A 25,841-nucleotide genomic window follows, 5' to 3' on the forward strand; every position below is an offset into this window, starting at 1 on the left:
GGATTCCTGGCCAGACGGGGAATATTCATGAGCATGTGAATCCATGCCAGACCCCATGCTGGAGAAAAGGCAGGACTCCTGGGTTAGAAGTCAGAGTCGCCACTAGAACTACAAGGAACTGAAGAGAAGCGGAGAAGACGGCTGCTGCAACTACCCCGTCCTGGTGAAGCCCTGCGCCATCTACCCTTCGATGACCAGAGAAGATCTAGTCTGGAGTCTTCTTCCCTTGAGCCAGGTGGGGTCAACCAGCTCATCTTCCACAGGCAGAGGATCTTCGTGGTCAAAATCACTGGACCCTGCTGTATTGGTCTGGATAGCCAACTGAAGAGCCTCTAATGTTTTAAAGGAGCACACCTTTTATTCTCAGTCGCTGCTGCTGGCCTCATCCCTGCGTGGTGGAGATCTCTCCAGACGTCCTCATCTCCACGACCGAAGCTCCAGGAACAGTGGGTATGCAGGAAACTACCAGGAACAACTGCCGTGGCACCAACTTCTTCATTGAATAAGGTACTGTCTCTGCTTCGAGAACCTAGGGTGAATCCCTTTTCTCCTCCCACCAAGGCTTGCCCTTGTCTTCCTTCCCTCTTATAACTTTTGCTTCCTGTCGAAAATATCCAAGTACTCCTGGCAACGTTGAATCTTGAACTGTCCGACTGATCCTCAACAGGAACCCGGTTCCACTTGACACTGGCTCAGCCCTATTGACTTGTATTTCTGTCAGCAAGTGCTCAGAGTCTGTTTGCCTTGACAAAAGTATTGCCTATGATTTTTGCCCCCCCAACTCTCTGGTTAGCCCAGGTGCTAAGTGTGTTTTGCCACTAACATTTCTTGCCGCGGATACGCGTTTCTTTAATACGACCGAACTGTCAAAAAGTGATCGCATACGTATCCCCGGTAATGCCTTTTGTTTCACAACACCGGTCTGCCAAAACATAAGGTACTTACCTTGAGTTATTCTGTGCCAAGAGAACTGCGTGTAGTGTATTTTACGTGTGGTTTTGAATTTATAAAAGTGTTGTGTTTTGCAGATGGTTTAAAAATAAATGTACTATTTTTTTACCTGAAACCTTGAGTCAGTGTTTGCTTGAGTCACAGTAATTGTGGTCCCTTTCAAGCAATCTCTGCTACTGCTCATACTCTTAAGCCTGGCTGCTCCGCTACTGCTAACACTTTAAGATGGTAGTACAGGCTTGTACCAAAGATGACCTTGTATTACCACTTGTGGTCTTAATTGTGTGTAGTGGTCCCTAAAGGGACTGCACAGGATTCTGCCTAACAGGGATGCTACAGGTAGAGTCAAGACTAGATGAACAAACTTCAAATCGGTCAAATCACTAGTACTGCCACACTGTCAGTTGCAATGTATTGTTCTTGAGGTAATCATACAACCAAAAAGGGCCATATCAAAACGGTTACTTCAGACAATGCTTTTGGAGCGATAAGATGGTTAATTATAATCAGTTCCAAAGGGTATAAGTATGGATTTAGGATGGTTTTCCTAAATGATAATGTACATGACATTAAATATGTCCTCAATGACACTATGGAAATTTGCTTTTTGGGATTGGTTATGTTTAACAGTTCCATTATAGGACCATGAAAGTATTTAATTGAACTTACTTTATCTTGCACAATGCAGAGTTACTGTTTTTACTGGTCTTGATAGGTTGAAGACTACTCCGCAACTGTGGAAGACAGATTAGCCCTATAGCTCTGCAGCGTTTACTTCCTCTCGCCTGCCCTTTCTCTTCCCAACACCTACTATGGTGCTCTCAAATTCCCCCACACCCCATCTTCTCCAACGGCTCTTTAAAAGCCACAGAGCCACACAGGTCCCAAGCTCCCCCACCAGTCCTACACTTGCCTCTGCACTATTACTTGCACTCAAAATACGTTCCATGTGTGAGGCACACTCTTCTGCACTTAACCATGGGCTGGGCGCACTCACCCCCCCCCCCCCGCCTCCTCGCACTTCCTGTCTGCACACTTACATGACCTTGCATGCACTAGGCTTAGCAAGTTAGTTTTATCCTTCCCCTCCCAAGCTCGATTGCTCCTGAAACACTTGTGCATAGAGGTGTGATGGTTTGCTCTCCGTTCTTCCGTCCTTTCTCTCCTTCCCTCCTGTCATGCAATTGCAGAAGTAGAAATGCCTCTGGTCTACTATACCAGTTAACCTTTGTTAGATCATTCAGAAACGTCAAGGCCTAAGAATGACTTGTTTTCCCTTCTACCCTTTGAAGACCTTCACTTGTGTATAAGCGTTCTACAAATTACAAACCTTATGCGGAAATTAATCCATTAAAACAATTCACATTTAATCCAACCGCACCATAACCATGCACAGCATAAAAGCCCACCCACACAAAATGCAGCAAAATACTGTCAACTTTTCTCCTGCCCCAAAAAGTATAACATTTTCAGTTTAATCCTACCGGCTTTGGGGAAGGACGAGTCGTTGAGGATCCATCCTGCTCTGCTTTATATTGGCGGGCAATTTCAGAATATTTCTCTTTTTCTTCTAAACTCAGCAACTTCAAGGAAAAAATAAAGTTTGCGGTCAACTCTAAGACAATGCCAATACATCAGCAAAGCAAGTTCAATTAAATGAACCATTGGGGTCAAATGGGACCTTAACCCAGGACGACTTGTTAAGGATTTCAATCAGGCAATACACCCTAGTCTCAGCCTAGTATGCAGCGCACAACCAAAATGCTCATTTTGTTCTATATGTAGGTTCAATATTTGAGAGATACACCACTCATCACTCCTTTTCAAATACCCCGGGTCACGATGGACCAGGAAACAGGCTGGTTGGTAAAGGTAATATTTATTAATTTAAAATTCAAACAGTTTTTAATATATGGGTCAGGAATCACCAATGTGGTGACAACATCATAAGAAGGTATGTAATGCACTTAAATTCACTCTTTAGCAACACAATAGAAAACACCAGAGAAATAACACTGAATTTTTGGAAAGAACACTCAAATTAGAATTTCACCCTGCAATATTCCTCAACCCACAAAAAAAAAAAATTCTAAAGAGATCAGGAAGCGGCAGGTAATCGGGAATGAGGAATAAACAAAATTTGAATCCAATCTTCCCTCAAACAAGAGAAACGGATTTGAAACCTTAATGATAAACAAACTCGAAAATGGCTGAATAAAACACTAAAAGTGTGCAAATATCCCTAAATCAGTACACATTACTATGGGAGCAACAATAGAAAGATACTAGCAGTCATAAGCAAACGTTTGAGCAAAAATACACAATTCGAATGGAAGGTTGAAAATTTAGAATAAAACCAACATGTGTAAAACTTTGCAAAAATGTTGATTCCCGTCTAAAATGAACCAAACTTATCAATAAAAACAGGTGATTGAGTGCGGTTCATGGGTTGGGGTGTAGCTATAGGTCTTGGGTATAATCAATTGAAATGAGGTCTCTAGCTATTAAACCGAGGGAGATGTGCAATGTTGAAAGGTGTTTAGAAAAATCTGGTCGTGAAAACAGAAAAGAAATTCAATTGGGACAAGAACAGTTTTACTCTAAGTTTCTCTATACTAGAGGATTCCGGCTAGAATACCAAAGAGGGACACATTAAGCTCTAGAGTTGATTCATGACTTCAACTGTAGATCCCCAGCGCCCGCCCTGGCGAAACCAATCCCGTCACTCCAAATAGGATAGTTTAGGGTATACACAAGATAAAAATAAAGAAATGTCACTTACCAAGATAAATCAAGGACAGGATTGCAATAAGGCTTCCGAGAAAGTTACACGTCATTAAAGGCATGATCCGGTAACATTTTTTATTGTCCCTACGGGTCGGCCATGTTTTTTTAAGCCTAAGTGGCTCGATTTTAGAAAAATTTCCTATGGACCTTACCCGAGTTTGTCCATTAAACGCACGCAAAAACAGGCACCTGGACGCTGCCATTTTGTGATAATCCTATCATTTCCCCCCCCCCCCCCCCCCATCGCCCTGGCTGACCTGCTTTTGCGGCACCAAATCAAATCCCCCGCCCCTGAGCCTGTCATCAGCAGACGCGTACTGCCCATTTCCCAACGCCAAAGCATGTCTCGTGTCAACAATCGCTGCGCCTCAGCTAATGACGTGTCGCCATGGAAATGGCAGGATGCCTCTTTCCTCAATAAGTATAAACAGACAGTTTCACAACACAGCAGCAGATTTGCGATTCCATTCCCCTGTGTTACTTTGAGTATTCTGTGACCCGTTTCTGTGCTCTGGTCAGCTACCTTCGCCGCTTGTAGCCCGTGTGAACACCTGTACCATCTCTATAAATTATTGTACTTTGTTTACCACACAATGGCTACAATAATGCACAACATGTACGAGCCCGAGTATACCGAGGAGGAACTACTGGAAAGGGAAGCACGTGAAAACGATGGGGATTCGGACAACAGTTGGGAGGACGATTCAACAGATGAAGCGCCTGGGCCTAGTTGCATGGACAGCGTCTCCACCTGGTGCACATGCAATTGGTGCGAGCTAATGCCAACCGAGGACCAGAACTGCTGCTGCCGAGAAAACTCGGGATGCCTGGCCTACATTTCGGAAGGCGAGCCACAACCGCAATGCATCACCGAGCTGCCAGACTTCAGGGCAGCCTGCCTCACACGGGCCGTTTTGAGAATAATGATGGTGCTTATGCACGAACTTCGCGCAACTGTTCGTCCTCGTAATCCGAGTAAGTATACTCTGCTTGTCATGCCACTCCTATTTCATGGTCTTCTACTATATCCAAAATTATATATTCATCACATAGTAACGCATTGAAGTCGTTCAATAGTGTGCATTGTCTAGATAGCATTTGTCCATGCAGAATGCCATTAGTTACAAGAATTGTCCTTAACAAACGCTTATTAACCTTTTAAGTCCCAAGGACGAGATATCTCGTCCTTGGGATTACCTCCACAGTGCCAAGGAACTGAAGGGGTTAATTAAGGAGAAAATGTTAGAAAGTATTGTGTTGCAATACCGAAATCACCAAAAAGGGCTTTGCACTGGGGGGGGAAAACTTATCTTGGTCATTTAAAAACAGTTTGTTTCATTCCTTTTCACAGGTGATACAGGCTGGTGGCCTATCGTTCCTTTACATGGTGGCTCCACGGGAGGCTTGGACACCGTGTTCGAAGAGTGATACCCGCCTGTGCCGTTCGTGCCATAAGAGAAACGTTCCCGAGTGACAGCGGTCAGTACAGGGGATTTTCTCTCGCTCTGCTGCAACCTGACCTGTATAATCTTTAAAGTCTTGTATTTTTGTGTCATGAAAATAAGTTACAAAATAAACCACCACATATTTTAACAATGGTTGTTTCGATTTTTTAAATGAATCAAGTGCGTCTCCATTCAAGGATGGAAGTCAGACATCTGTGCGCCGAATTGGTGAAGGTTATGGTCGCTGTGAAGCATGGTGGTCACTATCTAACTAAGCTAAAATAAAATATTCTCGATAATGCATGCACTAAATAACACTTGTTCAAAGTCTTTCAGTAGGTTATGTCTCTATAAAAGCCACACATCTATATCAATTAACATTGGATTATACAGGCCTTAGGTCAAGGGTCTTGACCACTATAATACACTGGTTGAAGTGTGGGTCTGCTCACAAGAATCTCCGGTATGGGGCATTTGTTATTGATAGGCAACGATATTAGGGATGTAACGGTATTATGGTATACCGTTAAAGATACCGTGAACCACTTAATTGAACAATAATAACCGTCACATTGTTTATACCGGTATACTGCTCATACCGTTGTGCTTCTCAATCTGATTTGGAAAGGCTGCAGTAAGCAAGTGCTGTGCAGTCTTGGTCTTGCAGTGTTGGATGTGCCGTCTGCCAAGTAGTTTCAGTTGGAGCAATTTTTAAATGCCATTCCATAAACCACACGTGCCTGACAATCAATATGTTAGCAATAGGAAGAATAAATACAGTGCCAAGAAGGAAAAGTGTTTATTTTGGGTTGGCGGCTTTGAGGTTTATATATTTATAATGGCTAAAGTTTTCTAAACATATGACAAGGGGGGGATTTCCCTGGTTCCATCATTGAATTTACATATAATAAGTCACACTGCGAAATTTACTCACCTCTGTGGGTATTCCCTGCTGCCATACCAAGGTGTAACATGTCCGTGATTACTGAACACCAATTGGCCCGCAAGTAAACTAAAGGCTGTAACGTAAAGAGAGTGCGTGTTCGTGTGTATGCGCACAAGCGTATACTACCATCAGACTCCATTGATCTGTGGCATGCAGGTTATCAAAATGGCAACATGTTCATCTTCACCAGTAGCCAGTGGGGGGGCTAAAAGCCTAAATTACCACTTAAGAAAAGCCATTCAGTTTGCTTTGCCAGTCGCAGCAGGGCTCCCCCCGCCCTCCTCCTCTCCACACGTGTTTGAGTTTGGTGGAAGCAAGGGGTGGCATTTCAGTGGAAAGTACATAGAAAAGCCCAATTCTGGCCCTGGGTGCCTGGTTTTGTTGGTGATGATAAATCTGACAATGTATGACCTTTTAGAAAATATTTGTTAAGATTAGTTAACTCCACCTGCTATACCGCGATAACCATGATATACCGTCATTTGGCAAGAAGGTTATTGTACCGTCATGAAACTAATACCGTGACACCCCTAAACGATATACTGCAGTAGAGGGCAAGGGGTCTCCATTCAGCAGTCTTCCTGTGCCTTATCTGCACGCCCCAGGCCCCTCGATCTCACCCAACCTCTATCAAAGGAGGTGCGCGCCAGTGGATGCGCGCTGTCAGGGGCGCGAAAGGCAAAGGTGCTAAACTACATGTACACTTGAAAAGGTATCCCACGCCAAGGGGCCATCGATCACATGGCCTCCTCAGACACCGTGTCTCCATGCAGGCCTCCCCTTCAAGCAAGCCGCCCCCCTAATACCACGACATACGTCATTCATCCACAAACGCACCAGAGTTTCTAATACTTTAAAAACCACTCGATATGTCTCATGAGAACATCTTTGTGCTTTGCAAGTCAACTCCTGAACGTGCTACCTGGGAACCACTGAGATCTATGCTAATCTGCTCGTGGTCGTGCTATCCGTGAACTTCTGTGACCGCTTCGAGCATACCCATCAGTGCGCTACCTGGGGCCATCCACCTATTGTCCCGCAACATACTGCTCTGCTTGCAGAATCCAACTGTTTGTTGGTCAAGGTAAGGCCATGTATCCTGGTCATATTTCGCAGATTTTTAAATGTCCCTTTGCGAGTAGAGTACCCAATAGTGCTATGTTCATTGGTCTTATTGCTATTGACTTAGATGTATTGATGGCATAGCAATGGAAATTCATTTATTTTCATCTGTGTCAATTGTCATCAAATTGCATCCTTCGGGGGTCCAGTCTATAATGTAAGCATGTTTCCTTCTCGTGCAAGACAGAACATCCAAGGGACGAGTCACATGTTCAGAGTTTTGCATCAAATCTTTATTCATGAATATTGTATTATGTCGAAATTTACTTTTCAGATTTGTCAACAATGCCTGCCTGTTCGATTAGCGGTTGCCCTTCGAAGACCCATGCGAAATCTGAAGGCACTACAATGCATGTGTTCCCGAAAACTGTTGATTGAATCAGAGAATGGGTCAGACATTGCGGATATCCACTGGATGAGCTTGAAAGTAGAGTTCAACAAGTCTTACAGGACAAGAGGTGATCGATACCGCATCTGCAGCCTGCACTTTTCCTCGGACATGTACGCAACATCTTGGGTAACAAAGAAGAACAGCGAACATGGAAATTGCTCGAAAACGCTATTCCCACTCTATTCGTCCACATTCCCCCTCTGGTGAGTCAAGTGACCGGATTTAGCTTTTGGCCTTGCGGCAGTGTGTAGGTAGCCTAATGGATTAATTGATATTTTAGGTGTTGTATCCCTTGTAATACTTTCGATATTGATATGAGTATAGCTTTTTGAATAATGACTTTTAATAAATTCTTTTTCGATTTCATAACCCACAAACGAAATATATGGGACCAGTGAACTGCGCTATATTGTGCATTTTTCAAGTATTCTGTCGCCTTACATGTCTATTTTTAATATTGGCATTTCATTATCAATCAATATTTTACCTTTACAACTTCTTGACTCTCCCTTCAATCTGAAGCAAGAACATTCTACATCCTTGACGTGCTCGCAGTTATCAACCACTTCTAGCGCGTATCAGGTAATCTTGCTATGCTACTCCGCTACAGACTTGTTTTATGCGTGTCAAGCAATAGTTTTATTCTATCGTGTAACTATTTTTTGGAATGTTTGGTTAGTGCTTTCCAATTGATATACACCTTAGTTACCGTCCACTGGTGTTTGTTTTCAGTTATAATTAGTGTTATCCATGCTAATGCAAGTACTGTCTTTCAGGGAGATGCTGAAGCGTCCGCCACATCTACAACATTTCTAGATGTTCCTCACCAGCAGGAGGTATGGATACTGACAGCTCCATCGAGCGTCATCATCAGAGCTGTAATACTTGTCGTTTGATTGTTCTACGCTATGTTTCATTCATGGTTAGCCATTGATATGTACCAGTGCTGTCGACCCCAACTGTGTTATGTTTTCAATATTGTAATCCTTACTAATGCGAGTTCTATGTTTCAGGCAGTTGATGGAGCGGCAACCCCTGCACTTGATGCAGAGCCTGACATTCAAGTGATTCCAGGGGAAGTGGAAGCGGGACCTTGCGTATACGAATCGGCGCAACAGCTTTCGGAAGTGCGCACTACATTTGCAACATCCATAGATATTCTTCAGTAGCACGAGGTAGGGATACTGACAGCTCCATCATGCGTGATCATATAACGTGAATACATTTGCTAGACTTTCTTCCCTATTAACCCAAGTGCTGTGTTTCAGGGAGACGACGGAGCTTCCAGTACAATCACAACATCCCATTTAGATGCAGATGTAAAGGAATCGGTGAAATCAGTCGTTGGAATCTGCATATTTTGAGTTTCTATTGTTTTAGACAATGCATCATTTGTGGTTCTCTTTATATGTACCTGTGCCGTCGACGCCAAGTGTGTTATGTCGCAAATATTGAAAACCATACTAATGCAAGTACTGTGTTTCAGGGAGATGCTGATGCCTCCGCTCCAGTACAACCATTCATAGAAGTCCATGCGGAACCAGAGGTATGGATACGGACCGTTCCATCGAACTACATCACTGGTCGAATACTTGTCATTTGATTGTTCCAAACAATGTTTAAATCGTGTTTGGCTATTGAGATGCACCTGTGTGTTCGTCCTCACGTGTGTTTTATGCTAACAATATTTTGATACATAGTATTGAAAGTACTATGTTTCAGGGAGTCGATGGAGCCTAATTCCGTGCTGTCTATGCGGATACAGAAAATACAGTCGTTGCAGCGCAAGAGGAAGGGAGGACATGCGGAAACAAATCGGAGTTACAGCGTGCAGATGTTGAAGGTCGAGTCAAAAAAGTTGCAAAGAAAAGAAACCAAAAAAAGGTTAGTCACAAACAGTTCATAACTTTTCAAAAATGTTTGTGCTGGGGACTGTTTTTTCCAGTCGATTGGACTACACTTTATCTTGTGTTTAAACTGAACATCCCTTTTCCAATATCTCCTCTAGTTACCCGTGGGTGTCAGAACTATAAATACACAGACAGTGAAGCGAATGAGAGATGTTGCTTGCCAGACCATGTACACTATGGAGGAACTATTCATTGAGGCGCAGCGTGTTCAGGCTCGAAGATGCTCCTGTCCAATGGCAATAAACTGAATTTGCTGAGTTTGGAGAATACAGCAGTTGTATTGGACCATTGCTACAGTGAGACCGCACCACCGCATATTGAAGATCAATTCACACAATCTACACCCGCCAAAAAATTGCCACCCAAAAACCTGTCGACATTGTTGTGTTCTCCCATTAATGCTGAAGTAACAGATGTTGAATAGGGGTGTCACGGTATTAGTTTTATGATTACGGTACAATAACCTTCTTGCCAAATGACGGTATATCATGGTTATTGCGGTATAGCAGGTGGAGCTAACTAATGTTAAATATTTTCTAAAAGGTCATAAATTGTCAGATTTATCATCACAAACAAAACCAGGCAACCAGACCCAGAATTGGGCTTTTCAACATACTTTCCACTGAAATGCCACCCTTTGCTTCCACCAAACACAAACACGTGTGGAGAGGAGGGGAGCATCGGGGAGCACTGCTGCGACTGGCAAAGCAAACTGAATAGCTTTTCTTAAGTGGTCATTTAGGCTTTTAGCCCCCCCCCACTGGCTACTGGTGAAGATAAACATGTTGCCATCTTGATAACCTGCATGCCACAGATCAATGAAGGCTGATGGTAGTATACGCTTGTGCGCATACACACACGCAGGCTCTTTATGTTACAGCCTTTAGTTTACTTGTGGGCAAAAAGGTGTTCAGTAATCAGGGACATGTTACCGTTTGGTATGGCAGCAGGGAATACCCACAGAGACTACAGAGACAAATAAGTAAATTCAATGATAGAACCAGGGAAAGCGCCCATTGTCATATGTTTAGAAAACATTATCCATTATAAATATGTAAACCCCAAAGCCGCCAACCCAAAGTAAACCCTTTTCCTTCTTGGCACTGTATTTATTCTTCCTATTGCTAACATTGATTTTGTGTCATGCACGTGTGGTTTATGGAATGGCATTAAAAACTGCTCCAACTGAAACTACTTGGCAGACGGCACATCCAACAGTGCAAGACCAAGACTGCAGCACTTGCTTACTGCAGCCTTTCCAAATTAGATTGAAAAGCATACTTAACGGTATGAACGGTATACCGGTATAAACAATGTGACGGTTATTATTGTTCGATTAAGTGGTTCACGGTATCTTTAACGGTATACCGTAATACCGTTACATCCCTAATGTTGAAATGACTGAGAATGAACCAGCAGCATCCATCGACGCATCAGAACTTGATATCCGCGATATTACTTTCCAATGTGTTGAAATCTCCACGTCGTCACAGGCCGAAACAACGTTGGCGCCGGGTGACAATCTAATGAAAGAGAGCAAATACATTGTATTCGACAGTTGTTTGATGGATATTATAAGTATGCTGAAATGTGGGCATTCCGTTAGAGGGAAAGTATGTGGGAAGCCATTGAATAATGTGACTCATCAAATAAAAGGCAGTAACGTCAAAATAAAGGCCGCCTGTAGATTAAATCATATGTTCTCATGGTCTGCACAACCGATGCTGGGGAAAATGCCAGCAGGCAATCTACTGTGTGCAGCTGCATCACTTTTTAGTGGCTCCAGTTTTAGAAAGTTAGAGGCTTTTTCAGTTTGTGGGACCCCATTTCATTTCTAAAACGCAGTACTACAAATACCAACATGATTATCCGTTTCCGGCCATTAGTGATGCTTAGAAAATTGAACAATTGGCTCTAGCAAGTACATTTGAAGGGAAACGATTCAGGCTAGCCGGCGATGGACAGTGCGACAGCCCTGGATTTTCTGCCAAGTACGGCTCCTATCACTTTCAGGCCATGGATAGTAAGAAAATTGTGAGTTTGTTGGTCGTGCATGTGTCACAATGTACATCCTCAGTGGCCATGGAGAAACTAGGATTTATAAAATATGTGCAAGATCTACAATCAAGGGGAATGGACATCGAACTCCTAGCCACGGACAGACACGTTTCAATTGCCAAGACAATGAGAGCAGTTCCCAAATATTAATCAATTTGACGTATGGCATCTTGCTAAAATCAATCAGTAAGAAAATCTCGGCTGCAGGAAAAAAGAAAGGTTTTGAAAGTATTTTGCAGTGGTCCCAGTCTATCACAAACCATCTTTGGTGGAGCTCAAAAACTTGTCAAGGGTCAGTGGAAATACTACTTGAAAAATGGCGGTCACTGATGCACCACTGTACCAATGTTCACCGCTGGTCAGAAAACCAACATTTCAACCAATGTGAACATGGGCCATTGTCCCCAGAGGAGGCAAGGAAGAAGAAGTGGTTGATTCCATCTTCACCGACACACAAAGCCATTGAGAAGATTGTTTGACAAAACTATCAAAAGATTGAGGACTGACAGAATTCTGTCAAACAGGAGGTTTGGAGGTGTTCCACAATATGTGCCTCAAGTACAGAACAAAGCGCTTGCATTTTAGCTATCGGGGCATGAAACATCGCACTCTACTAGCGGTCTTGGCCCATAACAGCAATGTCGGGCGTGAACAATCTAGGACTAGGGGTAAAGTAAGGATGCCTCGCTACAATAAGCGCTTTTCAAAACGAACAAAGCAATGGGTGATCCAACCAGTCTATGATTAAATGCAGTTCGACTTCGTGAAAGGCCTTATTGTTGCTGTGTTAGAGAAGCACAGATATGGAATTTTGGACGTCTGTGCAGAGCAGTGATGCGTTGCCACCGAACATTGCAACTGTGCCATGTCCACCCAAAGGGGAGCTGGTTGTGAGGTACAAATCCCGGTTTAAATAATTGCAACACAATTGTCTTTTTGTAAATGTTACTGTACAGTGTACCTGGAACCCTAACCCCTACCTTCACCATCATGGGTGGCGAACAAGCTGACCATTGTCTGAATATTGCTGACTATGTCTATAATTGCAATACGATTGCCTTTTTGTAAATAACTGTTATTGTATAGTGTACCTGGAACCCTAACCCCTACCTTCACCATCATGGGTGGCGAAATTGCTGGGTGTCATCTTTGAATTCTCTCTATTCATCTCATATGTGCATGTATATATTTTTCTCATGTCTCATTTCATGTAAATGTAAATGCTGCGCACTGTTATTGGAGGGGAGGCTTGCATATTGCAAACAATAAAACAAACAATAAATCTCACTTTTAACTGAACTCCTCTGGTACTTTATACTTTCCCTGACCTTCATCCAAAAATTAAATGTCTCCATAGTTATGATTCTTTGGGGCTGCAAAGCTCGCAGACAACGGGGACAAAATTGGGGGCCTTAGAACGCGCCAAGCGGGCCGTGGCATTTGGGAGAGAAGCCAGTTTGCATTTTCACATTGAGGCGCACTACATAGATGGACTCGAAACTTCAAGCTCTCACTGCCTTTACTACGCGATGTTGCAAATAAAGAATGCAAAGGACAGCGGCTTTGATTTTCAGCTCGCGGCCAGAAGAGGTCCACAAGTCGCACTGGAAGTAGAAGGTTGTATTGTTTTTTTGACCTTGAGACAGGGACCATGCCGAAAGAACTTCATTTGAAGGGGGTGTGCAATAACGTAAGACGATAAGGCAGAAAATTCTGAACCTAGACCGAGTTTCATTTTAGTTCAGTATACGAAAAATCATCAAGAGCACGGTCCATTTTACAGACTGCATTACGAAGCGACAATGGAAATTTCAAATATGTGAGTAAATCTTTAGACGCTTTTATACCGGAATAAAGAATTAATGGATGCATGAATGAAGAGCTAGGAAAAGGGAAACTCGTTCGTAGTGGGCACATGGGCATGCAGGTCCACAGGTCTCAACTATCTCGTTCCTTGGCCCAGCCACTCTTCCCTGCACTGCCTACCTGCACTACGGGACTGTCTCTGTATCCTTCAGCCCCTTCTCCCGGCACTTAACTTGCACTTTCCACCAGCTGGCCCTATTATTTATCTTGTATTCTACTAACCATGTACAGCACTTTTGCCCCCCTGTCCCCTTCCCCCTTGCGCGATCTGAATGACACCTGGCCTAGTAGTATCGTTGTCCGTCTCCCCTTGTTCCCCCCCCTGCCTTGTCGCGCCTTGAAACACTTGTGTATAGGCGCGTTACACATGCCATTTTACACAGGCATGTAGACAGTAGTTTCTCATTGTGTGTTGGCCTCGATTTATCTTGTTACTTTTCGCATTGATTTTAGAGACGAACATACTCCATTGAACTATCCTTGCAAGCAAATAGTTTCTGATCGGCCGTAATAAATAAAATGAGTAATATTAATGAAGTTCGGCTAGCGAGACTAATTATAATTTTTGTTTTCATAACAGTTATTTGATCCCATTCTGCCACTGCCATCTGTTTGAGACACCGGCGGATGGATTCTTCAGCAGACACCTGCAGCTTCGTGTCAACAACTGGAGCACGATCACCATATTATGGGACGATCGCCAAGGGCCCACATGCCCTTACGCTGTACTAGTGGCTAGAAGCAACATAACCTTTACGCTGGACTAGTGCCTAGTTGATGGAACAGCCTTGCGGTTCACCGTGCTTCCAAAGTGATTCTTTTTACGAAAATGAACACTCTGTGTACCATAAAGGAACAGCGCGTGACTCAAGATGAAACGGAACAGTTATTGCGGATACAGATAAAAGAAAATAAATGGCTTTCAGAGTTCATATGGCAATTGCTGAATATTCTCTAAACATTTAATGTCAAATAAATGTACTTTACCAAATGTACCGTGTTGCTGTTTCATTTGAAAGTACAGTTTCATATTCCGGATTGTGGCGCGCTGTGTTGTGAGTTGATGTGTTGGTTTCCAGGTTGTGTGTGGAGTCGCGCAGAAGACTGGGCGCGTTTGCCTACGCAGCACAGTAACGTCATGGAGAGAGGCAGGGAATATGAATGTTTTGATAATGTCAGGCTCAGGGGCGGGGGATTTGATTTAGTGCCGCAAAAGCAGGTCAGCCAGGGCGATGGGGGAAATGATAGGATTATCACAAAATGGCAGCGCCCAGGTGCCCGTTTTCGCATGCGTTTAATGGACGAAAACTCGGGTAAGGTCCATAGGAAATTTTTCTAAAATCGAGCCACTTCGGCTTAAAAAAACATGACCGACCCGTAGGGCCAATAACATTTTTTACCAGATCATGCCTTTAAGGTATGGATAGGATGGTTTAGAGAAAGGAAAAGGCAAGGTTTATGTTTTTCTAGGATTCCTTTTAATACGGTCCACTTTAATTTAGCATTTTGGACCGTCAAGGGTTCTGGTCACCACACAGACCTGGTCTAACAGTACAGCTGGGCAAATCTGGCAGGACAGGATCAGCTGGGCCGTTCTGCTCACCGGATTGCACTGGACTGACTTCTGGTTACTGGATACTAAGTTTGGAGCAGGCATGTATCTAGTAGCAGAAAGCCAGGATGCTTCCCTTAGTTTCAGATTTTTTTTAGAATGAGGCCTAGCTGAAAATGGGGTCAGCAATGCATGGGCCTTGGCTTTGTAATGAAAATCTGGAATCGGGATCAAACAGGATGAAGACATCAGGAACCGGACGCCACGCAGGAATTCAGGAAGAAAGTCAAGAATCAGTGTATGCCCTGTGTGCTGTCAGGCCCCCCCTCCCCCCACCCCCATTTATCATGCCTGATTACATCCTTAAGGTATATGACCAAGGCAGGCTTACTACTCTGCCTCTAATAAAAGGATTGGGGAAGGTAGAAGTCAAGGAAGAAGAGCAAGCTCTTCGCCAATTGGATCACAGAAAAAGGTCATGCTTATGGGGCGATTTTTACCGTGTTTTGAAACCTCCCCTAGCTACTGGAACCAAAATCTAATTTTGCCAGAAACATTTATGCAGTTGCAACCTCTGAAAATCAAACACGTTAATTTTGTGCGTCAGATTTCAATCCAAACCCCAAGTCTGTGGGACCTGGTTTCGCCGCTGACACATTTTGGTAATTTTAAACATGAAAGATTTGGCCTAAAATTCCCCAACTTCGTACACAGAACATCAATACTTTCCCCGTAATATGTCATTTTTTATAACTTCTGTTCCTTATGCAGTAATGAGTTGTACCAAGTTTTCAAAGAAAGGGCATAAAATTAGATTTAAAACTACAGACTTTTCATATTTTTCCTAACTCTTGCTGCAAAGTTAAACGTCTTTAAAGTTTAGTTACAAAATAGCCTTTAAAACCAAAAGGAAGTCCATTGTGACTGATCAGTTTTTCTTTTTTGTTCCCTCTGCCCCGCAACTGCTGACAATTGTCACTTTCTTTGAAGCAGGAAGAGGGGCCTCTCGATTGAAGGTTTTATTTCCCCCCTAACACTTGAAAGGGGAGAGTCTCAGCCTGCTATTGTCTCAGCCAGGAGCAAAGACTAATGTCCGAGGAGCTTGTGAAGTTTTTTTGTCCTGGTGCATTCAAAGTCTTTCAAGCTGGCAATTAGCGCTTTCTTGTCCCAGAAGTTTATGATGTGTCACCCTTTCTCAAGGCTAGCAACTGGCAGAGCAAGTTTTTTTTACAGCTTGCCAACTTAGCCTAGGAGTTTTTTATTGTATCATTGTACGCCTCGACTTAAACCTGTGGAATCAAAAGTTCATATGTGTACTTTTACCAGCAACAAATCCTTTTACATTGCTAAGTAAGCACACCTTCACACAACAATTTACTTTTACATAGGCAATTTTCTCTCTTCAGTCAGCACATTTTACTACTTCTTTAAATTCGGTTTTCATCTCCAGCAAATACACTTTATGCAGTTATAGTTCTTTTCTTGAGTGCAGGAGTTGTTTTGCAGCATGTACACATTCAAAAAGGCATCTATTTAGAGTCTCTGAACAGCTGATTTAGATACTTTTGCAAAGAAAATGGACGCGTTTCCAAAGATTTTTCTAAGATACTTTTGACAGGAGCGGTCATTCAAATGAGGCCTGGTTCCTCTGAGACAATTGGTGATCCTGGGCATTGCAGGCCCTTTTTAATCAGTGGTTCATAAGGACTGGATGAGTTTAGCGCCAAGCAGCACTTTTAAAAGTTACAAGGTGTCATTTTAAAGAGGCATTTTGAGTTTTGAGCAACGTAATATGCCTCTTTCCCTTCCCTCCATGTTAAATGTTGCAGAGCACACTAGCACATTCCTGCAGTGACTACTCTGTTCCACCCCACCTGGTGTGTGTGGCATGGTGGTGCAGCCATTTTCTGGTTGTTGCAAAAACGCAGTTTAGAGATCCTGGCGCGCACAGGAGTCAGCGCAGCCATTTTGCCGTTTCTTGCACCACGGCAGCAAAATGATATATGAAAGCACAGCTGAGTGGGTTAATTTATCCCCCAGATTGAAGTCTAAACCCGAGTTCAGCCAACGTTCAGCAGATTCAATTGCCCCAACTGGCGGCTTGGTCGTACCAGCAGCTTAACTATTGATGTATGCATGTTTCCAATATTCAGAACTCAGCAGAGCAGTGGAAGAGGAGTTGGGCTGGGGTGGAAAGAGGTGGTGTTTAAGATGTGGAACAGGAACCAGAAAGGGGGAAGATGGAAGGGTTAGGGTCTCGTGGGAAATCGGCGGTTGTGGGAATGTTGGGGGGCAAGGGTGAGGGAAGCCTTGGATGGGAGAGAACAGGGCATAGTAGGAAAAAAAATTCTCTGCAGTGCCAAAACTACACAGGAAACAGCATCTTGACTGCTAATTTTTTATGGAACAAACTTATGCCTGACAGCTTATTTTATAGCTCACTCTTGCTTCATGAACCTACCACCACATCTAGATGTTTAGTGTATTTTCTTATGTAAGTGTAGGGACAATTGCAGTCCAAACTAGACTTTCTGCCATGTAAATGCATCAATATTATTAGTTTTCAGTATGTTTATGTGTAGTTCTCCAGCCATTCCAAATATTTTATTACCCATTATTGAATTTTCTGGTGATGAATACAGACCATTTATAAAAGCTTTACATTAATCCATTTAATGTTGGCAAACAAGGGCTACCTTCTCCCAGTACCTCAGCCAGGCTCATTTAACAGCCTCCTTAACAAAAAATCTGATTGTGTATAGAGGGTTGTCCAAATCAAGGGCTGAACATAGGTCATATTTGGAGGATACTTATAAATGTGCATACAATGATTCTAAATGTAGGCAAATTCTCATTAATATTGAAGGATATCCTGAAAACCAGTCAAGATGTTGGCCCTCAGGGCCTGGAGTGGAACAACCATGCTTTAGCAGATCCCCCCAGAAGCAAGGGCTGTTTGCATGAGACTATGCAAAAAAGATAGAAGTGTGCCATGCCTACAGGTAGCTGAAGAGTTCCCAGCATGTTTATCTGATTCATAACCTCCTAACGTGCCATTTCATTCCCCTTGCACACTGTCTAATGAAGCTTCATGTTCTACAAACCTCATTAAGGGTACTGGAGGCACTCAAGCTGCAAAGCTTTGATGGAACATTGCCAGCCTTAAGAATAAACAGACAGCAGAGTTGTCCCCACCAAATTATTTAGGAATCTTTGCCAATGACTATTCTTTACATTAATTAGGTGGTGAAAGGCTCAAGGGAATGCCCAGTCAGTGGGCAGAGGATTCTTTGACATACAGTTGAACATTTAACTTGACATGGTTTGGTTTTATAATGATTTCAGCTTAATGTTTGTATATTTCTCTTCAATGTACATTTGAGACCTTACAACAGCAGACCAGTGATCAATGTATTTGACAAAATGCAAGAGTGGATGGTCCCTCAACATGATGACCTAAAAGAAAGCCAGAAAAGATTTGTACTTTGTGGGTGATTTAAATACGCAATACAACTCCATGGAAGGCTTTGTAGAACAAAAGGCAGGAAGATCAAGCCTGGGGTATTCCTCATCCAATAGTAACACCTTAGTCCAATCCTCAACACCATCAAAAGAGTAGCCACCTTTCTGTACACTTCGGACCGGAGAGGTAATAGTCCCCATTAAGGCCACCTGCCCGCCAGCCTAACTTTTCATATCATCCTTTACAGAAGTCATTTGGATTAAATCTTATTGGATGCAACAGCAGGCACAATTACTGTCATCTATTCTGTGTGTCAAAAGCCATCATGAGCCAGTTTCTTCAACTCTTCTCCTACCGAAGATATTTAGTAACGCCAGCACCAGCTTTAAACAGTTTAATCACCGTCCATCAACCAAAGGCAAAATATGAATTAAATGCTTGAAACTGACTCTGGATGCTAAACTCACTTAAATATATCAGGCAGTAAAGCCATCCTTTAAGAACTGCTTCTCGGTACAAAGTGCAATGATAGCAGCAAAGAAAGAGGAAGGACTCTGAGACAGGTGAGGCATAGACTGGGACAGCCTAGGATTGGTGCTGTGATGGGAGGTCAAAACTACAAGGGACCTAAAGGATTGTGGGGACTTGTAGTTCGGAGTAGATCTGATCTAGTGGACTGTTTCCTTCTATTGTTGATGTTGGTTTTGGCAAAAACAAAGTTATTTTGAAAGTTTTGAAAAAAAGTGTGCTGCTATGGAAGTGGCAATAAAAGTTAAAACAATGCTAGTCTCCAGTCTTGTCATAGAATGATAGATTAACTCTACCATGCCTTGATAAATGAATTGCCTCTCCCAGGCTACAAAATATTTAGGGACCAAGTATAATCGCCAAACACCTGGTGTTAAATGGTTTATAAAGTTTGCAAACAGTTAGCACTGAAGTCAAGGGACAATAGTCGGATTCAGTTGTGAACCTCTAAAGAGGAACCAACAAACCTTTAATCAATACAAAGCAAGAGGATATGCATAACAAGTTAGTCTTTGAGATGAATTTGCAGCCAATGAGACATATTTGGAGTTTTAATTTCCCAGTTTTAATGTCAAACCTTTAACACAAATGACTCCAAGCTTCCACTAAGCAGTTATTTTAGAAATGGTTAGGGTAATGTTGAAAGCCCAATTGACAATAGCATTGCAGTGTGTTCCAGCAATTGTATTTGGCTTCATATCGAAGATATGAATGTAACTAGCCCCAAAAGGGTGGAAAAGCTCTGGGTATGCATAATCCAATTAACCCTAAATGTGGTTACCTTTAACCTTATTAACGACTGAATGTACCCCGTCAAGCTGTAACCAAGCAGGAAGATTTTGCAGAGAACAAAGCAATCACAGATCTATAGACTAATCTTGCTAATTGAAGGCACATCTCAAATTGGGATGTCTTGAATGCCCTGGAAAGCTGGACACCAGTATATGGCATATGCCAGGATTTAGAAAGGGGATGGGCACTGCAGATCAGACTTGTCTGGATTTGATTTTGTGCAAGTATGTATACCTTAAGGAACCCATCCATGTCACCTTTGACCTTCAAACATCACTCAATAAGTTAAAGCAATTCTATGGGACCTTTGGCCCAAATTGGGGGTACTGCCTAGTTTGTTAAACATGCCATCAAGGGGCTACATATAAACAAGACTACTGTGGTGAAATTGGAGGGGGTCAGTGGGGAAGTCACAGCCATTTCAGGTTACAACAAAAATGGCTATGTTGCCTTCTATATCCAAACGCTACCTAACAGCACTGCATTTTTGGCTACTTTATGGATTGGCACTTTTTCGATATAAGGTGTTTTAGCCAGTAACAGTCAATGGAAGCACTTCTAAAAATTGCTTCCATTGACGGTCTGAAAATGAAATTCCCCACTAGATCATGCACTGAGAAGAAAGTGGTTGATACAGCTTCTATATAATGCAAAGGTAGAACCATCGGATCATGAATGTCTTTAAGAGTACAACAGGGGGCGTGGGCTGGCTGAAGACCGAGTAAGACCCAGTAGCTCAGCAGCACTGGAGTCGAGAATGCAGCTTAATGGCCCTTGGTTTCGTTCATACTTTGCTGAAATTCGAGTAGCAGGGTAAAACTGGCAGGGAACGCGAGGAGACCGTCAGAAGAACTAGTTACTCTTACCTTGTAACGTTCTTTCGATGGGATGTTCCTCCGACGTATTCCTTATCTTAGATAGAAATCCTTCAGCTTTGCTGGCCTCGGAAAATTTTTTCGCCAGAGGGCGCTGCGCGTCGATGATCGCCGAGTCGATGACCCTCGACGGCCTCCGTGCCGACGTCGACGTCATCCTGCCTATAAAGGCCGCGCGCAGCGTCCGTTGCTCAGTTCCGTTTTGTAGTCCCCAGTAATGTTTTTGGATTAGACTAATCACCTTGAAGGAGCATAGGCTGCAAACCCACAGGAAGTCATACTGCGGGGATGGATGGGAGGGTCGATAAGGAATACGTCGGAGGAACATCCCATCGAAAGAACGTTACAAGGTAAGAGTAACTAGTTCTTCGAAGGGATTGTGTCCTCCGACGTATTCCTTATCTTAGATAGACTCCCATAGCAGTGGTATTGTGACTGGAGGCGGGAGTAATAAAAGTTATGTTACCCTTCCAGAATGGACAGAGTGTAACACAGCCTTGCCGAATCTAGTTTCTTGACTAGAGGAGGAATCCAGGCTATAGAATTTGGTAAATGTATGTGCGGACGACCATGTGGCAGCCGCACATATATCTCGAATTGGCACCCCTCTTTGAAGGGCTGAGGATGTTGCGATACCCCTGGTAGAATGAGCCCTTAGATTTTGAGGAGGCTCCTTTCCTGCCAATTTGTAGCACTCCAGAATGGCTAAAATAATCCATCTGGAGATGGTTTGTTTTGTTATTGGAAGGCCCAACTTATGTCCTGCATAACCTACAAAGAGTTGGTCTGCTTGTCTGATCTTAGCCAATCTGCTGATATAAAAGCTCAAGGCTCGCTTAGGGTCCAGCCTGTGCAGTCTCTCTTCCTCCTTCCCCGGATGAGGAGGAGGGTAGAAAGAAGGTAATATAATCTTCTGAGTGATGTGAAACTCCGAGACTACCTTCGGGAGGAAGTTAGGCTTCACCTGAAGAACAACTTTGTCCTTGTAAAAGATTGTATGTGGAGGTTTACACGATAAGGCTTGCAACTCGCTAACCCTTCTAGCAGATGTCAATGCTATTAGCAAAACAGTTTTGAGGGTGAGAAGCTTCAATGAACAAGAGTGTAGTGGTTCAAAAGGGGCACCCTTTAGGAAGTTTAAAATTAGGTTTAAATCCCATAAGGGAACTTGAAAAGGTTTCGGGGGATAAACATTAGTTAATCCTTTTAGGTATTGTATTACCAATGGAATTTTGAAGTATGAAGGCTCCTCTGCAGTGCGCTTAAAGATTGATAGCGCTGCGAGATAGCCCTTAATTGTGCCAACCTGTAGGCCTGAATTAGCCAGGTAAAGTAAGAATGACAACACCATAGGTGTACCACAAGAAAAGGGTTCAATATTCTTTTCTCTGCACCAGCTGCAAAATTTGTTCCAACGGCAGCGGTATAGAGTTTTAGTTGCCGGCCTTCTGGCCGAAAGCAACACCTCCATAACATCATCCGGAAGGTCCCAATCCTTGTACCTCAACCTTTCAGACACCAAGCGTGAAGGTTGAGGGTCTTGATGGCTGGATGGAGAACCTGACCTTCCTTCTGCGAGAGAAGATCCTCTCTGTATGGCAGTCGAATTGGAGGGCAGATGGACATGTCTAGAAGGTCCGGGTACCACGTTCTCCTGGCCCAATCCGGGGCAATTAGGATCATGGTCTTCCGAAACCTTCTCAACCTCCTGATCATTTGAGGAATGACAGGGACCGGAGGGAACGCGTACAGAAGTGGGAACTCCCAGTCCACTACGAACGCATCTCCTAGAGCTCCTCTCGGGGGAAATTCCCTTGAGCAAAATCTGTCGCACTTCCTGTTGATACTGGTGGCGAACAGATCCACTTGAGGGGTTCCCCAAAGGGCGAAGATCTCTTGAAGGACTTCCTGAGCTATCTCCCACTCGTGAGAGACTGTGCTTTGCCTGCTCAGAGCGTCCGCTGTCAAGTTCTTCTCTCCGGCTAGGTGAATTGCCGATAGAGAGATTCCTTCCTGAATTGCCCAAAACCAGAGCTGCATCGCCTCTCTGCACAGTGGTAGTGAGCCTACGCCTCCTCTTTTGTTGAGGTAGTGCATGGCCACTGTATTGTCCGTCATTATTAGGACGTTTCTTCCCCGTACAGACGGCAGAAAAGCCTTCAGCGCTAGTCTGATGGCTCTCAGTTCCAACAGGTTGATATGTAGTCTGGACTCCGATGGAGACCAACGACCGCTGATGGTCAAGTCGTTGGCGTGAGCTCCCCACCCCGTGAGTGAGGCATCCGTGACTACTGTTATCTCCGGCCATGGTTGCCAAAACATTTCTCCTTTCAGGATGTTCTCCCGACAGGCCCACCACTGAAGGTCTCGGGCTACTTTGACCGGGATCCGAAGGAGATCTGTCATCCTTCCTGAGAACTGTGACCACTGAGTTCTCAGTGCCCACTGGAGGGATCTCATTCTCAGGCGAGCCTCCGGCACGAGGAATATGCAGGATGCCATGAGGCCTAGCAACCTCAGAAAGTCGTAGGCTGGGAGATATTGGGCATTCTGAAATCTGATGACCATCTGCAGAATATCTCGAGCCCTCACCTCTGGTGGCAAGGCTCTTCCCAGGGAAGTGTCCAGGACTGCTCCAATGAATTGGAGTCTCTGTGATGGTATCATCTGTGACTTCTTTAAATTGAGGGAGAAGCCCAGCTTGTGAAGGAAGTGGCAAACATAATCTAGTTGTCTCTGAGCCTGTTCCGAAGATACAGCTCTGATCAACCAATCGTCTAGGTAAGGGTAGACATGAATCCCTTCCCTCCTTAGACTTGCAGCCACAACCGACATTAGCTTGGTAAAGACCCTCGGGGCGGAGGTTAGCCCAAATGGCAGAACTCGAAATTGATAATGAGAGCTGCCAATTGCGAACCTCAGGTATCTCCTGTGCCTGGGATGGATCGGCACATGGAAATAAGCGTCCTGGAGGTCTAGAGATACCAACCAGTCCTGAAGCTGGAGGGCCTGAAGGATCTGAGAGAGAGTCACCATCTTGAACTTGTCCTTTCGGAGGAATTTGTTCAATTCCCGTAAGTCTAAGATGGGTCTCAGTCCTCCGTCCTTCTTCGGTATTATGAAGTAGGGGGAGTACCAACCCTTGTTCCTTTCCGCTACAGGTACCAGTTCTATGGCACCTTTCTCTAGCAGGTCTAAAACCTCCTGCAAGAGGAGCGGATCTGGAAGCTTCAAAGGGTTGTTCCCCGGTGGATGACTCTGAGGGATATGTAGGAAGGGCAGGCAGTAACCTTGGGCCACTGTCTCCAGAGCCCAAGCATCTGACGTAATAGCCTGCCATTCCGTCAGATGGTGAGTTAACCTGCCCCCTACTGGTGTTCTGTGAGGGGAGACCTCAGAGTGGTTTTGAAGCGGCTGATGCAGTTGCCGAAGGTAAAGTGGCTCCTGCTCCTGCGGGTGCGGCTTTCTTTCCCCTACCCCGTCCACCACGGGTAAATCTTCCTTGGCCTCTTTGAGCCGGTCGTCCTCTGCCCTTTCCATATGAGGAATAGTAACGAAAGGACCGTCCTCTCCACGATGATCCCGAAGGACGAAAGGTATTCTGACGGATAGCAGCTCCCAATGACTTGGCTGCTGCCTTGGACGTTTGCAGTTTCTCCAAACTGTCATCCGCCTTCTTTCCAAAGAGGGTAGAACCGTCAAAGGGCATATTCAAAAGCCTGGTCTGCGGATTGTGGTACTTGCCGCCATGGCCCTGCTGATACTGTCAGCAGAATCTAGGCCAGTTTGTAGGGTCTCGCACATCGCATCTTTACCATCCCTGATGATGTTTAAAAATGCGTCCCTTTCCTCTCCTTCTTGGAGGCAGTCAGCCGCTGATGAAGCGCACTCCCAAAGGGTGTGGCTGAACCTAGCGAGCGTACAGGTCGCGTTAATAGACTTTAACGCCATGCTACAGGCAGAAAAAAACCTTCTTAGCCATGGCATCATACTTTTTGTCATCCCTATCCTGCGGAGCAGTGGGGTATGCAGATGTGCTGCCTGATGAGGTTGCAGCCTGTACAACTAAGCTCTCAGGAGTAGGGTGTTTTGACAAATATTCAGGGTCAGAACTAGCCACCCTGTATTTTGTTGACAGTTTTTTATTTACTGCCGGGATAATTTCCGGCGTTTCCCAGTTTGTCAAAATCCTTCTCTGTAGAGCAGAGTGAAATGGAACCACAGGATCCTCCTGTGGGCCCTTGTCCAGTATGTCAGTGAGGTCATCCTGCTGAAAGGCAGGAGAAGGTGCAGACCAACCCATAAATTCTATGATTCTAGACATCAGAGCTCTATATGGAGTCTCCGCATGTTCTCCTGGGTCTGGTTTGATAAAGTCTGCTTCAGGAGAAGTGTCCAAGCCACTAGCTTCCTGAAGTGCATCCTGAAGATTTTTTAATCTTCTTTCCTCAGAGGCGAAAGTCTCTGGCTCTGGTGATGTGGTCCTCTGTAAATCAACATCTTGGTCTGAATCCTCCCTTTCCTCAAAAATCGAGGTTAAAGGGGGATACTTTGGTTTTTGGAATGGTATAAACCCCATTTCCAATGCAGAAGGAGCCATCATCACAGGCCTTGAAAGCGTCGATGTCGTCGACACCGACGTGAAAGTACTCGAAGGCGCCGTGAAAAGCGTCGAGAAATGTGTACTAGGCCTCGAGGAACTCGAAAGGATCGGAGTCCTGCTCGAGAACGACGTCGACGTTCTCGGCGTCGAGTCGGAGGTCTTTTGTCCAACCGTTGGCTGTGGAGTAGCCGTGGTTCTTTCCTTCACCGGCGTCGATATCGGCGTCGACGTCGGCGTCGACTCGATCGACTGATGCGCCGATGAATCCTTCGACAACGGCGTCGATGGCGCCGACCTCTGTTTCGAAGGAGTTTTCGACGATGGCGTCGATGATGCTTTATCTCCCGATGGCTCGAGGCGCTTTCGGGTTGACTTTTCCGCCGGGTACTGCGACTCGCGGCGTTTAGATTTTTTGGGTTTTTTACCCGGGGTATCACCCTCAGCTGTCTTCGAGGGGGACGAGGCCGCTTTCTCGAAGACGCTTAGCATCTTTTTCCTGAATTCCTCCCACTCAGCTTGCGAGCTGCGTTTTGTGGGGCAATGAACTCTCTC

At 44.3% G+C, this 25,841-nt stretch overlaps 1 protein-coding gene across 1 annotated transcript in view; it reads right to left on the minus strand.

The window, feature by feature from the left end:
* Positions 1-25,841, minus strand: part of MAEL (maelstrom spermatogenic transposon silencer) — a 1,183,486-nt gene that overhangs the window by 979,944 nt on the left and 177,701 nt on the right. The window contains exon 2 of the mRNA XM_069635969.1: positions 2,436-2,534. Coding sequence (XP_069492070.1) covers positions 2,436-2,534 — 99 coding nt within the window. The remainder of the gene's footprint in view (positions 1-2,435; positions 2,535-25,841) is intronic.

Source organism: Ambystoma mexicanum, chromosome 7p (assembly GCF_040938575.1).
Source record: "Ambystoma mexicanum isolate Mex_15411 chromosome 7p, UKY_AmexF1_1, whole genome shotgun sequence".
NCBI classification, from domain to species: domain Eukaryota; kingdom Metazoa; phylum Chordata; class Amphibia; order Caudata; family Ambystomatidae; genus Ambystoma; species Ambystoma mexicanum.